Source organism: Ylistrum balloti, unplaced genomic scaffold (genome assembly GCF_031769215.1).
Source record: "Ylistrum balloti isolate Yb309-2 unplaced genomic scaffold, AGI_CSIRO_Ybal_v1 Utg370196, whole genome shotgun sequence".
Lineage (NCBI taxonomy): Eukaryota > Metazoa > Mollusca > Bivalvia > Pectinida > Pectinidae > Ylistrum > Ylistrum balloti.
Genome location: NW_026782173.1, coordinates 744,211 through 759,761, shown reverse-complemented (window position 1 = coordinate 759,761; position 15,551 = coordinate 744,211). Strand labels below are relative to the sequence as shown.

Sequence of the window (15,551 nt, the reverse complement as noted above, 5' to 3'; positions counted from 1 at the left end):
TTGACGATGATCATATGCCAGTCTGAAATATGAACATCTCATCACATAATTGACAAAAAATACCAAGGGGGCTCCGCCCAAAAATTGTCGTGATTGTTCACGGACAATTTGAACAAACAAACATCACTCTTTAAAGTTATCAAATGGATTGCAGTACAGATTGAAGTAAATATGGAAACTTCGTCATAGCACTAGACTGAAAAATTCGATCTTAGAAAGTAACACAAAATCAGCGTGTTAAGTAGCTATTTGCGCATTTCCAAATATCATCCAGAATAACAATATCCCAAGATCGCACCAATCGACGATAATGACCAATAAAAATGTACACCGGCATATGTTTAACCAAATTAAATAAATTAATCAGCCATTTAACCAATCTGTATTTAAACATTTTCGCGCTTAAAATGTTTTCATTGAAACATTTGTGAGACGGAGATCGTTGCACCTGCGCAATTTTATATCCGGAAGATGTAAGAGAAGCTTCCGGAAAGATGCCGCTTCCAATCCATCCGGGATTATTTCAGGTATTCCACCTCTTTTAATGCCTTTAATGGCAAATAGTTGATTCATTTAATAGGATGTCTGACGGTCAGCAAGTTTGCACTACCGAGTGATGCTTGTTGAAAGGTCAAACATGCTGCTTCTTACATATGAGTAACAAACATGGCGGAGATTTGGTCTTGCCATAACTGTCATATTTCCAAAGATAGGTTTGATTGGATCCTTACCACATGTTTACATGCTTTACTGACAATTATCCTATTTGTTTTTTGAACCGTCTATTTTTGTATATTTCATGTCTCTCTTTCGTGTTCATTTTGTCAGTCAGGTGTCCCAAGCTGATAGCAATATGCTTCCCTTCAGACGATGTCGTCTAGGAAGAGATTAAGTTAACCGTACTCTTTAGGACTCTTAAGGGCCTTGTGAAAAATAAAGTAAGATACGAAATGGGAATATGACCTTGAAAGAAATGTTCCTCTCTTTTGAAGTCAGATAGTGCTCTTTAGCAACTGATTAAATTCTTTAAAACACTGAAATTATTCTCATCGTAGACTACAAGATTTCTGTAAATTATGACCATGTTCGGAAAGAATTGGTTTGGTTTTAGTTAAGCAATACAGAAACCAAATCAAACCTTACCAAACAGTCAGGTGTTGTGTTAATGGACATTTTCACTTCTCCAATAGAAAAATACCAACAGAGATAAAATGTTTAAAGTGTGCATAAGAGGAAATGCTACATTTGATTTAATAAGCAGAATTCAAAAGCACCCTTGGAGGTTCAAAGCAGTTCAACCATTTTCCCATGATGATAACAATCAGTGTTTTTTCTCCGATGATTATACAAGCCTTTACCTTTGTAAATTTGGAAAATATAGCTGAATGGTTTAAAAAGAAAATGGAATGTATTCTTGGGATTGCTTCATTTTGGGTGTAATACAGGTCCAAAAAAAATCACTAATAATATAATTGTGTAAAAGTTTGCCGTTTGCGAGGTTTATTAGGTCTATTGACCTGTCAACAGCAAGGGTCATTTTCAAACATGGTGTCCTTGCATTGAATTGAAGTAGCTGGTGACCACCTCACTGAACAGCATATTGGAGGCCTGTCACAATGCCATCCAAAACAACTTTTGCAAAATGTCTTTCAAAGGACAAAACTACACACAAGAGAGTTCATCTCCGATTCCATAGAAACACTTATCACATTGAGTAGGGGTCATCGAATGATTTACTTGAGATCTTTTTGTAAAGTCAGATTCTCTGTGTATACTGACTGAACTTTCACAACACCGAACAACAAACCAATTATAGAATCAATGTCTTTTTATTTTAAGAAGTAAATTGACTTGAAATTAGAGAAAAATATAATTCAGTATGTAGAAATTGAAACTTAACTTTGTATTTTAATTATGTAACTAATGCATCTATATGGTATGGTACAGCTATTTAAATTTGTAGACAAATATCTAATTCAGTGACATAGTATCGCCACTTTCTGCTAATTAGTTGATTAGTTTGCCACTTACTGCTGTGTCACTGCTGCATATAACATGATCAATCATTTTGACATTGATTACCATTAAAAAGGCCAGACCACTAAAAGAAATTGGTGCCATTTTTGTGTATTGTTGTAATCAGGACAGACTAAGTGGCCTTATTTGAAAATACAAAGGTTGTTTATGATGTACCTTATTATGTCTAGTTTGTCTTTGTTGTTCAAAGATGAAACCTAGATTGTGATGTTTGAAAGTAAACTTAACATAGATGTGTCCCATAAATATGTCTGCACAAACAGCTTCAAATGTTGCTTTGTGTGCATTTCTTGCATGGACATTACCAAAGTGATGTTTTCCCATTACTAATGGTATGTTATCGGTTAGGAGTACCATCAGTTTCAATGTATTTGTATGTTTGAGTACTGTCACTAACAAGATACATTTGAGAATATTATATGCAGTTTTGAAATAGTTATGGAAGACAATGCTAGCAACAAGTTTTCAAAGGAGCCGTTAATTGTTACAAGTTAAATAATCTTATTCTTTTATGGTTTAACATTCATAAAGTATCTTAAATGTTCAGTGTTTATTAAATGCTAAATGGTTTTATTCAGGTAACTGGATTTATCATGTAACAGGTAGCAACAATGCTGTATTAATCTGTCAACTTTCAATGTCTGTATCTTTTGCACTTTGTGTCATGCAGTGATGTAGATATTGGTAACAAATTGTATTTCCAGTCTCTGGATTTAATATCAAGAAAAAAAGTTTCAATATGATTTTGCTGTCAACAGGGTGCTGTTGAGCCCATGCAGGTGGATGCTCAACCAGAAGAGAATGACAATGTGGAGGATAACCAGTACCAAGTTGAAAATACATCATTAGTAAGTGAAACAATTCCCTTTACTTTCAAAACTAAATGTTTATCGCAGTAACAAATCGCTTTTTGCAACTTACAGCACTTCCTCATAAGTTCAGTGTTTTGTATTGTATTTCTATCCTTGACAAAAAGTGAATCTTGAAAGTTCCTATTGTGTTTCTTTTTTACAGGATTTGGAGCAGTATGCAAGTCAGTACACGGGATTGGCCCGGTTAAAGAGACAGCTGTTTATTGCCGAACACTGTCCCAGTCTCCGTGTTGAAGCACTACGAATGGCTCTTTCCTATGTAATGACAACATACAACACAAACTTGTACCAAGAAATCCACAGAAAGCTTCAGGAAGCTGTGGCTTCGTAAGTTGGTCATCTTTTATAGTTGTATATTGAATATCAATTTATTGACAGCAACAGCATTTGGAATGTTTTCCTTTCCTCCCAAGGAAGAGTGATGTTTTGGGGTTAAAGATATTGTACCTGAGTGAATTTAAAGAATTGAACAGTTTGGTAAATTGCCACTTCCTGGCTTGCATTGCATTAATATTTCAACAGGACAACAACATATCGATGATGCTTACATCTAAGTAACTAAAATTACCTTTGAAAATTTGGTATTTGGGATGATAAGACATGAATTTTAATGTAAGACATAGGTACATTGTATTATGCACTTTGCTGCAAAATGACAATACTAACAAATCAGGGCAGGCAAGACAAGTTATTACATTCTGGTATGAGATATTTATTTTACATTTTAATGTTTTTTAAAATCAATAAAATAAATGTCCTAGTTTGATACTTCCGTTTACCTTAATACATGTACTAATTTTATAAGTAAAAAGTCATAACATATTTCTGCATGCATGATAACGTTTGTGAATAAAACTTCTTTGGAATTCTTTTGAAATATAACACTAACATATCAGTATATGTTATTTATTATTGATTCTGAAAACAGTTCATCAAGTTTACCGGATGCTGTTGCTGGAGTTGTTCACAATATGCCAGCTCTAGATACGCAATGGATAGAAACAACGGCAAAGAAAGCAGCGCTGAAGTTAGAGAAGCTAGATACAGATCTGAAAAACTATAAAAGTAATTCTATCAAAGAAAGTATAAGGTGAGAATTAAACTGAGCACTGAATTTGATTTATAGCATATAACTACTTAATAAAGATGGTAAAGATTATTCAGACAGATGATATATAAATTGTGTCAATTGGAAATCAACTGACTGCATATTCATTTAAATACAAGTTAACATGAGTATATATTTATTATTTGTGTGTATCAAAACTGTAGATAACACTATAACAGAAATTTCTATTATGACATTTTCAGACGAGGCCATGACGATCTTGGTGATCACCATTTGGACTGCGGAGATTTAAGCAATGCACTTAAGTGTTATTCCAGGGCTAGAGATTATTGCACAATCTCTAAACATGTAGTCAATATGTGTCTAAATGTTATCAAGGTAAGCCTTATTGGTCAGGTGGTCTGGTAAGATCTTGACTTCAAATATCATAGGTCAACATCGAGGCCACTATTGTTTTTTATAGGAATATACCACCATGCTACTCCCTAGGGATTTTTTGCAATATGTCACTATGTTTGAAGCTATAAGTGTTTTTGTTTAAGTAAGAATTTTCACTGTTTATATTTCATGTGAAGTAAAAGTCAAAAGACATGTGCCAAGATGTATATTTAAAAATTCCCTTGTTTTTTACCCTAAGGTTGTTGATGTGTTTTTAAAAGTTTATTTTCTGTTGCTGTACAGGTTAGTGTGTATCTACAAAACTGGTCCCATGTACAAAGTTATGTAAATAAAGCAGAGAGCACACCAGAGATGGCTGAGGTAAGTACCTGGAATAAGACAGAAGTCAGATTTTCTGTTTAAGAGAAATAAGAAACCTTCAAAACTTTGTGTGATGGATAGATTATCAAAAAGTTTACTTTGTAGGATATAGATGTATCAGAGTTTTAATATTTACTGTTTCAATTTAAATTAATCTCTGGGTGACTTGCTTAGACATTAAAAAGCTAAAGTGACATTGTGAAATATTTTTTTGCTTACAACCCTGTTTAATATAAGAAGGGATGAAAATAGCTAGCAATGAATGTTTCAGTCCATAGCAGAAAGCTAGTGCACCATATATCTCATGGATCTTTCCAACAGATCTAGCTCATATTCATTAAATCATTGTCTTGTTTTTGTCACTAGATTGTTTTCTGTCTAGTGAAAATTATCAGAATGCATTTACCTGATCCTTATGCAATATAATTTCAGCATGGAAAAGATGGGGGACAAGCAGTTTTAACCAAATTGAAATGTGCTGCAGGTTTAGCAGACCTTGCCACAAAGAAATACAAATCTGCTGCCAAATACTTCTTGCAAGCAAATTTTGACTTTTGTGACTTTCCTGAGGTAAGCATGGTTATTATTATTATGTTAAAATATACATAAAAATGTTGATGATAAGTTACAGATGTTTGTATGTGATTATGCTTCTTGTTTCTTTAGGTGTGTGCGAAAACATATTTCTTGAGGTAGAAAATTAAACTGTATTATTTTACCTGTATAAGATTTTACTTTATTATTGTACCCATATTTATTCAGCTCATACCTGAATGTAAACCTTCCCATTGTCTATTACTGTTAGGATGGAATTTAAAAGGAAATACTATTTGATTGTCAGGTGATAAATCTGGCTCCTACTTCAAGTCAGAGTTGACTTGTTGACCTCTGGGTTTATAAAAGGATAAATACAGGAAATGGTTTCTTAATAATAACTCTTGTTTTTCGCATAGTTTACAAAAACGACATGATGTGTATATTTGAAACCTTACACCTGTATCATTCTGTGGAGTACTTGGCCATCAAATGTAAAATAGAATGAACAATAATTTATTTATTTGATTCAATAATTTCTATTTTCATATTTCAGTTGCTGTCTGCTAGTAACGTGGCCACCTATGGTGTTTTTTGTGCTTTGGCTTCATTTGACAGGCAGGAGTTACAGAAAAATGTTATATCTAGCAGGTACATAAAAACTGTGAAATGCCACCTATAATGAGAAATTAAAAGCAAATTATAACTGTAACAGCATTTTATTTTAGCACAATGATGTGGTTTGGTTATACTTGAAAACAAAAAGATAAATGAGACCTTAATACTGTTGATTGTAGTGTAGGTGAGAAATAAAAATAAGAATTCAGGTTTTCTGTGGTACAAGGCACTTTGCCAAAGCTTAATATGGACTGGCTAAATACTTTTATATAAATAGTCTTTTTTAGTTCACCTGAGACAAAGTCTCAGGGTGACCTATTGTGATCCCCTTTTGTCCAGCATTCTGCATTTTAAACTGTTAACATTTTCGACCAAAAAGGGTCAAATTGATTGAAATTTCAAAAATCTTCTTCTCAAATTCCAGGTAGGGTAGAATCAGATAGTCTTCATTGATGGAAAGGCCTACAGGTGCTTTACCAAAATTGTAAATTTCATGACCCAGGGTCTCGCTTTTCCCCGTGGGGAGGGGGTAAAGTTTACTATAGTTTATATATAGGAAAATTACGTTTGTTAAAATTATTTGTTTATTTTCTATTGGAAATAGTGGTTAGAATTATTAGTATTAGTTGACAGTTTGAAGAGATGCACATACTGACCACAGCTGACCCCCAGGGTCAGAGGGGTGTGGTAAAAAATGTGTCAAACACATTCAAACTTGGTAAGAAGTCTTAGTATGGAACAGTAGTTAATGTTAAACACAATTTACATTCGCATGATGTGTACAATGTAGTTATAGTAATCTAACTTTTTTAACAAAATCATTTCTATGGCATGTTACAAGAAGCATTGTGACTCAGGTGACCATTAAGACCCTCGAGCCTCTTGTTATAGTTATATTTATTGCAGAGAAAGCTATAAATTCCTCCTCTAAATGAATATATCAAAACGTAACGTTAAGTGTCCTTGGCTGTGATTGGTTGTATGTTTTCAGTGCAGACTATCAGTGTTTACTGTAATTACCCGGTATGTCTATTCTAGTGACTGTAAATGTTGATTAATACAAAAGTAGATTTGTATTCTTTGATCATGGAATCTTTTGTTTAGGAAGACAATATTCAGTGGCACATAATTTAAAGTTCATTTGTTCAATTTTGGTTGAAATTTCTCTTAAAAACATATATTTTTTATGTTTCAGTTCTTTTAAATTGTTCTTGGAATTGGAACCACAGTTACGAGACATTCTTCACAAATTTTATGAGTCAAAATATGCATCATGTTTAAGGCTTCTAGGAGAAATCAAGGTGAGTTCATAGCATACATAGTAATGATTTGGCTACTGTACCCAGTAGTCACCAGTGATGATTTGGCTTTTGTACCAATCATTCACTATTAATGATCTGGCAATTGTACCATGCAGTCAATAGTGATGTCAGGCTACTGTACCCAGATGTCACCATTGATGACCTGACTATGGTACCTAGCAGTCACAGTTGATGACTTGGCTTCTGTACCCAGCAATCAACAGTGATGCTGTACCCAACAGTCACTTTCGATGAACTAGCCTCTGTATCCAGCAGTCACTATTGGTAATTAATCTAGCACAATAATTACAACATTAATAATTCTACACTTCAGAGGATCAAATGTGCTTGGAAGAAAATCATACAAAGCAAAGGTGATTCCATATGATGAAAAGGACTGTTGCCAATTGAATTCTATTTTATATAGTGATTGGCTGTTTTCATTGTTTAAAGATGAAAAACAGGCCTAAGGGTGTGCCCAAGTTGGGAAAATTTAGCAATTTCTTTTAAATCCTTCTGTAGTAATAACAGGATGTGGTCAAAATTTGGTCTGAAGCATCCTTGAGTGGAGGTTACTTACTTTTGTATAAAAATGTTGTGTCTGACATTCTCAAGGGTAGAAAGATGGGCCCCAATATGGGAAATAAAAAACTTTAAAATTCTTTCCCATTACAGTTTTTTATCAAGCAATTTCATCAGCACCAAACTAGCTAAACGATTCAAGCCTAGTGATTCTGGGGCAAAGGGATGGGTCCTTATATTAGAAAATTAAAAAAATCCTTATGCTTTAGTAGTTATGATCACTACCAAACCAAACACAGTGAGTGATACAGACCCTATGTACCACTAGTTATATATTTTAAGGCAAATTTAACATTGGGGGCAAACAAAAAGTTTGATGTAAGGATGACCCTGACCAATTTTTTTCTGTTATGATATGCAATTGACTGAGAGATTGTATCTAATTTCTAGTACTAGTCCAACTGACTTTGTTTTTGCAGGACAACCTGTTACTGGATATGTATTTAGCTCCCCATGTTAATGTATTGTACTCTCAAATTCGCAACAGAGCACTTTGTCAGGTAAGATGTTTAACATATAAGCAAGTCATTATACACGCATAATCTAACGTGAAAAAATTTCATTGAGGTGAAATTATTTATTTACTTCATTCTCCATTAGAATGCTCAATTCATGATGAAAACTTTAAAATGTAGTATAGCAATATTGTTGAAAGGTAAGAGTTACCTGAAACTCACACATGTTTTTCATTTTTGAATTTAGTCATAGTTATTAACCTACTATCATTAGGTAGTGGGCAGTTCAAATTGCCTTGAAAAATGATCTCATTTTCATGTTTTTGGTTTTTTTTCTGTGTTTCTGCAGTACTTCAGCCCTTACCTGTCAGCAGACATGAGGAAAATGGCTGAGGCCTTCAACACGTCAGTTACTGGTCTGGAGGATGAGCTCATGCAGCTTATTTTGGAGGGGCAGATTAATGCTAGAATAGATTCTCACAACAAAGTATGTATAAAATGGTCTTGAAGTGAGCCTCACTTTCAAACTGTTTGTATATACATTGAATATCAATCTAAAATCAGAACCTACCTTTTGACTTTTAGTGAAAGATTATGTATTCTTCGATCACTTCTTCCCTCAAATCTTATGATGTAAGGAATTAAACATATAATACTAAGCTTAAGTGGGGGTGATATTCTCTTCTTTGTTCCTTTCAACACTAATAAAATTACATAAGATTACTTCATAACTCGTTGCTGCCTATAGAAAAAGGGAAAAGAAAAAGAGCAAAATAATTCATGAAAAAATAAGTCTTTTACAACATAATTTATATGTCAGAAGATGAAGAAAATGTAGCAGAATTTAGAAAGTAGGTTCATCAGAGTTATATTTAATAAAAGAAATCCATCTTTCTGTATTTTCAGATTTTATATGCAAAAGATACAGATCAAAGAAGTACAACATTTGAAAAGTCACTTTCCATGGGCAAGGAATACCAAAGGCGAACAAGGGTAATGACGATGTTATCAACCTGTAGTATCAAGGTTTTATTTGTTTTGTACTCTATTCAGTGTACAGTGATGTAATTATAAGAGACCATATGTCAATTATTTTATAGAAATTGGCCTCTATAAAGGCAACCTTTTGAAAATTGTTTAAATTCAACCATTTTGTTTTAATAGGCTCTTATATTGAGGTCTGCGATTTTGAAAAACCAGATTCATGTCAAGGTAAGTCAACAAAAGTAAAATTGGATTGAAATACTTAAAAAATTATATTGATTGACCTCATTTAACATATTTACGAGTTCACAAATTAAGATACTGTGAAGAGTGTAACCTACATGGTTAAGTTGACCTCATTTCCAGATGTATGAAATATTTATTATTATTTAGTCTAAATATGTACTTTTAATTGGATTTATACACCTCCAATTCCAAGCAGCCTGGTAGTAAAAACTGCAATATGATAGTCAACCTGTCATTACAATATCTACTGTATTTGGCAAAAAGCACAGGCGACTAACACATCATCTCTGACTCAAACTTAAGGAATGAACTTGATATACTGAACGACAATGAAATAATATTTGTTGGTAATTCTAATAAACATGACTACATGTAGATAAAGGTTGACTTCTTACTAGGATTGCTGCTTGATGAAGAAGAAAGGGAAACATGATAAACCCATTGGTTGAAGATTATTTCTATAATTTTTTCTTCTGTACATAAATATTGTTGAAAATTCTTAAAAAACTTGGTTGAGAAAGCTCACCTTATGGTATGCACTCTGTCAACAGGGACCGCCAAGAGATGGAGGTCAGGGAGGGGAAATGTCCATTGCACCAGGAACAGCTTCATCAGTGAGGAACTGACCTCTGGTGACAGAGTGTGTGTCTAGTATGGTGCCTGCATACTATACACCTTGAGAGACTTCCAGCAACTGTGATACAAGGATCCAGTTATAGTATGCGATCGGTGAAAGTGTAGTCCTAGCCAGGTCTTTATATCCGCATTCAGCAGCAAAGAGAATACATAGTAAAACCACACAGCCACTTATCCAGGAGTCTTGGAGATAAGGACACTCATTCTGTGCTGTTACCTTTCCACAGGACAGTTTTGTGATATATGTTTACTTGTTGAACAGTCTGTTGATAATGTGATACAAAATTTCTTCAGAATTTAAAATTCAAACCCCACCATTGCAACCAATTCTAAATTTTGTGAAAAATCACTGGTGATGTTATTGTGATTTTCAGCGATGATAATTCTAGATATCAAAATATCTGAAAAAAAAACTGCAGACAAAGTGGAAAGTCCTGATTGGACATTCATTTATCATTACAGGCCATACTCGGGGAGAATATGGATATTTCTGTGGACAGGGGTCAGACGACCTATTTCTGATCTGGGCCTAGATTTAGACCCAACAGTTAAAGTGTAGGTGAATTCTATGAACAAGTGAATTATTGGTGGAATTTTGTGGTAGAGTATTGCTCTACAGACATCTAAGTGCTATTTACCCTGATTTGTAGTTGAATGAGGAACGGTGAGTGACAGTATGCTATGCGAGCAGTATGTCTTTATTTTATGCAAGTATACTGAAACCACCATTTACTCTCCATATGCTTATTGTATGTAGATTGATTGAAATGTATGGAAAGTGAGATTATATTTGCGTAAAAATGTACATGCTGGCTTTACTCTGTGATTTTATATTACCTAAAAGATTCAATATTTTTTAATGAACGAATGTGATCGCAGATGTGTCAGTATGTGGAACAAGTGCTTTGATATTGAAAATATCAAGTTTTTGCTGGAATATTTTGTCTTTATTTGCAGAATGTTACAAGAATCAGAGAAATATCATTATTACTTGTAGGATGCTTTACAATTTCCAGTGATATTGTGCTATACCCTCACCTCTGTTATTTATTATGCCGTTTTCACCTCACATGGGACAGAAAAGTGTTTCTTGTACCCTGCATTTAAAAGTGATGATCCAATTAATCAATTGTCAATGATTGATGTTTTTTTGTCTTTGATATTTATGATCCAATCCTTTTACTAATTTCTAGGTAAAAACTCATTCTCGTAAAGTATAGTCCTAAAACCAATATGCTAAAACAGTCATATGACACAAGATCAGACTAATCTTTTCATTCTTTTTTTTTCCATTTAATAACTTGAGAGAAATCCCTCATTTGTCAACGCAATCCTATCAACTGGAGCTGAAATAAGTAAAGACTGAAAAATATTTTTCAGGGATAAATTATTTTGCTTTTACAGTTGAAATTACACTTTAAGGCAAAGCAGATCAGGAGAACATTTTGTCAGCTGAATGAAAAACAAATCCATATTAAACATATAATGACTAATTATTGATTGATAAAAAATTAGGAAGAGGTTCAACCATGCTTTTTATATAATTTTCTACCACTACTTTGTACAAGTTTAAACTTTTAAGATCTAATTATAATTGGTCCTGTCAGTGAATTTGGTGCCAAAGATTAGTATATTAGGTGTCTCAAGCTACCGACTAACTAATGATACTATCACAGGCAAAATGGTGATGCATTCAAATACAAGGAATGATTGAATTAGCAAAATTATATCTTTTTTGTTACACAGAATAATTCTCACAAATATTTATGTGATTACAAAGGTTTTAAAAAATATCTTTAAATACTTTTTATTAGGATCATGAGTGCAAGATCTTTCAAGAAAGAAAGAAATATAGAGTTAAAGAAAAAGAATTAATATTAAGCAGTTATCATGACAATATAGATTGCATGTTGATTCAAGTAACTTAGATTAGAACCTTATGTATATAAAGAGGAATAATGATGTTGGATATATTTTTCCTGGTTCCTTGTGGTAGATTATCAGTACTGCTGATGTGTTTGATGAATAGCTCAATGCATTTACTGGTATATGCTACCATTGTAATTGTAGTGTACAGTTAGATGTGTACTAGACAATCTTGATACCAGGCCTTATGATTAAAACCTGACATATAAAGATATTACCTAATGAAAAATGAAAAAGTTTGACTGGATGGAAAATTTGTAAACCTATTTAATCAAAATTACTGGATGAAAAAATTGTTAACCTACACCATATTAATTTGGCTGGATGAAAAAGATGTGAAAAATAATTACCATGGTAAATGTGATATATATTGAATGTTAATAACCCGCAGATTAGACCTTGATAGTAGATGCTCATTTTTATTCCTGTTACCCATTTAAATCTCCACACACCATATACGAGCAGGAAATATAGGTTAATGCATTTGAATGAGTATTCACATTTCTCGAAATTTCAAGTTAACTTTAGACTGTTTTTTTTAATTGCTTGAAACATGTCAATTCAATGTTGCTTACATTTAAATGTTAAAGCAGTAAGTTAATAGGTATGGTATATCGACTGAAAAATGTTCAGTATCACAGCATAAGTAAGGAGCAAGGTATTGAAGACTAGGGACTGTTTCTTTCATATTGGAAATAGCATCTGTTAGTAACAAGGTGCCTGCATTTTCTCTAGGCTAATTCAGAATTTAGAAAGGCAATATTTATTGTTCTGGTTATAATACTAGCTATGTTAACAGTTCTAAAGGCTTACTGATATACAACTTTTGCAAAACAAACATGTTTCAGTGTAAAATTTAGAACAATAGTACTGGTTTTAAACCTGTGAAGGTTCACTCTATTCCTTAGCAAAGATGTTTGTGAACCTATTGCTAAGTCTTGGAAAAATTGTTACTATTATATAAATGGCAGGAGACAGCTACTAGAGACTTAAATGTTTTGAGAAACACAGATTTGTGAGAATTTGTGTATTTACAACACACAAAATATGTGAAAATATACATATTCTGATTTCATTTAAACTGTTTGACAATTTTACTTAAGCTCACTCTTAATTCACTTCCTGAAGTTATTCAGTCCAAAAATACTGACAAATGTCATATCAATTTAGTCTAAAGCAGATCTCTTATTGCACTTTGATAGATTAGAAATCAAACATGTAATTAATGTAGCTGAAATGATTTTTCTGTTTTGATTGATCTAATTTAAGCCATGCCATTGTTTTGCCATTGAGACATAGAAACAAAGGGTTCATAATTTATGTGTTATCGCATTTAATCTTTGTCAGTTCAATATTCCCCATGCAACTTTATAGCAAGAAATAGCAAAATATTGACTAAATAATAGTTATTTTCTTTTTTCCCATGTATTCTTTATATAATAGATTGTAATGTGGAAATTTCAAGATGTTATTGCCAGCATGGTTGTAGATGATTGAGGAGTTCATAAAAGCAGTTAAAACTTCTTTATATTCAAATTACATGTTTATCTGTCAGAAGTTCCCTTATCACATGGTTTACAGCACTGTTTCAGGGTATTTACAGTTCAACATGGCTGATACCAGCTGAATTTTCTGTTATAAAATTCCAGTGGATATTAACAAGTAATTCATTAGTTCACAACCATCAGGATAGGTATCTTGAGGCGCTAGGACTTATCATAAAGGTTGTTAGATATCTTTCGACGACCAGGTCATAATGAGAAAACGTTGGTGGTAAATTCAGAGAATGATTTCTGTGAATCCCATTAAAATAAGTCTGATCTGTTTCCTGTTGTGTTGAAGTAACAAATATTTATCAAAGATAGTCTGCAAAATGTGATTTTTCAGAGCTTCAGCTTGGGTGTAATGTTGTATAACACTGCCAAAAAGTGCATCACTGTCATGTCAGCAGCCATTTCATCCTGAATGAGGATGGATTGCTCATGTTGTACTTATTTGGATCTACACATTCTTACAGCATCTTGGTAAAGTCTTCAATAATAAATCTGTTTATAAATAAATGAAGTATTATTTTCATAGTTGTTTGTTTCATATTTTGATAACTCTTTTATTCATGAAACTATTCTCATGTTATGTAGCATGCTGGGATGAATGACCTTGACCTATCTTCAAGGTCACAGGGATCAAATGTGTTAAAATCTTTTAAACAACTTCTTCACAATAACCAAGAGGTCCCGGGTCATGATATTAAGCCAATAGCCTGCTGGCATGAAAGGCTGCCATGTTTGTTCAAATGAATGACCTTGACCTCCATTCAATGTCACAAGGTTAAAATGTACTAACTACAACAACAGACAGTGTTATCTGTTCTGTTTAATTGAAATAAAGCCTTCAAACTAGAAACAATCAAACAAAATTTGTAAGTATGCATATATCAATTCTGTTCTGTCTGCCCCAATGCTGGGACTGATGGACAGGTTCTAAAGCTGTCCAAAGACCTGAAGACCTCAAGTGACCATTAAGGCACATGGGCCTCTTGTCAAATTTTTGAGAAACTATTAAGGAAAATGAGGGAGACTACTTATTGTCAAAGTGTGTAAGGATTTCATTGAAAGACAAAAATAAAAAGAATGAGCTGGACACAATGTTCATTTATGAGCATGATTTCATGATTAGAATGTGCACAAGTAGAGACCAAAGGGAACATCTGTATGAAATTTGAGAGAGGTCCATTTAGTACTTCTTAAAATAAGGATAGCAATCCTTACTAGGTGAAATCTAAGGTGGCTGCCTGTTGGCCATTGTTTTTCTGGTCAGTCCTAAACTCCAGCAGGCAGAACTAGTAAAAAGAGGAACCTATAGATGCAATATGAGAAAAATTTATGCAGTATTTCTCACAAAGTAGCGATAACAAACTTTTAAAATCAAAATCCAAGATGGACGCCTATTTGCCATTTTCTTTTTCTGATCAGTACAAAAATCAAACCAGCACAACTAGGGATCAAGGGAAACACACATGGAATTTGCGAAAAATCTATGCTGTGTTTCTCAAGAAATAGTGATAAGAACCTTTTTATTCTCTAGAAGTAGTGATAATAAACTTCCCAAGTTAAAATAAAAGATGGCCGCTGATGATGGTCGCCTAAAAATGAAAATTAACATTAAATTACTTGGAAGAATGCCAATTTCCAGTTAAAACTTTTGTGAAAAAGCTCACTGAACCCCTTGTTGAGCATTATGGACAAGACTGGTACCCATTACAGTTTGAGTCTTAACACAGTGGTGCTAATTTCACTTTCTAACCCTTACCTATCATCAACTAAGGTAATCTTTTATGTTTCTAAGACTTGTAGGTCAAAGAATGATCTTATCGCCATGACGAGGCAATGTGGGACAAAGAATGGACCTAATCACAGCTCCTAAGACTTGTGGACTACAGAATTGATCTTATTTCCATGTCTACTAATCATTGTGAACTATAGATTAGATCTTATCACAGTTTCTAATACTTGTGGCCCATAGAATAATCTTA

At 33.3% G+C, this 15,551-nt stretch overlaps 1 protein-coding gene across 1 annotated transcript; it reads left to right on the top strand.

Annotated features, from left to right (window-relative positions):
* The first annotated feature begins 478 nt into the window (after positions 1 to 478).
* Positions 479 to 14,093, top strand: LOC132551437 (COP9 signalosome complex subunit 1-like). The gene is made up of 14 exons (XM_060215576.1): positions 479 to 527; positions 2,796 to 2,885; positions 3,052 to 3,236; positions 3,838 to 3,999; positions 4,221 to 4,356; positions 4,660 to 4,737; positions 5,170 to 5,307; positions 5,828 to 5,922; positions 7,085 to 7,190; positions 8,192 to 8,272; positions 8,577 to 8,714; positions 9,134 to 9,220; positions 9,392 to 9,439; positions 10,009 to 14,093. The coding sequence occupies exons 1-14, from the start codon at positions 495 to 497 to the stop codon at positions 10,081 to 10,083; spliced, it is 1,452 nt and encodes a 483-aa protein (XP_060071559.1). The 5' UTR covers positions 479 to 494; the 3' UTR covers positions 10,084 to 14,093.
* The last annotated feature ends 1,458 nt before the right edge of the window (positions 14,094 to 15,551 follow it).

Excerpts from the sequence above, each read along its gene's own strand:
- LOC132551437 (XM_060215576.1), top strand. The coding sequence starts at position 495 with ATGCCGCTTCCAATCCATCCGGGATTATTTCAG. Across the intron at positions 4,000-4,220 it reads TCTATCAAAGAAAGTATAAG|ACGAGGCCATGACGATCTTG; the intron begins GTGAGAATTAAA and ends TGACATTTTCAG. Across the intron at positions 9,221-9,391 it reads AATACCAAAGGCGAACAAGG|GCTCTTATATTGAGGTCTGC; the intron begins GTAATGACGATG and ends TTGTTTTAATAG.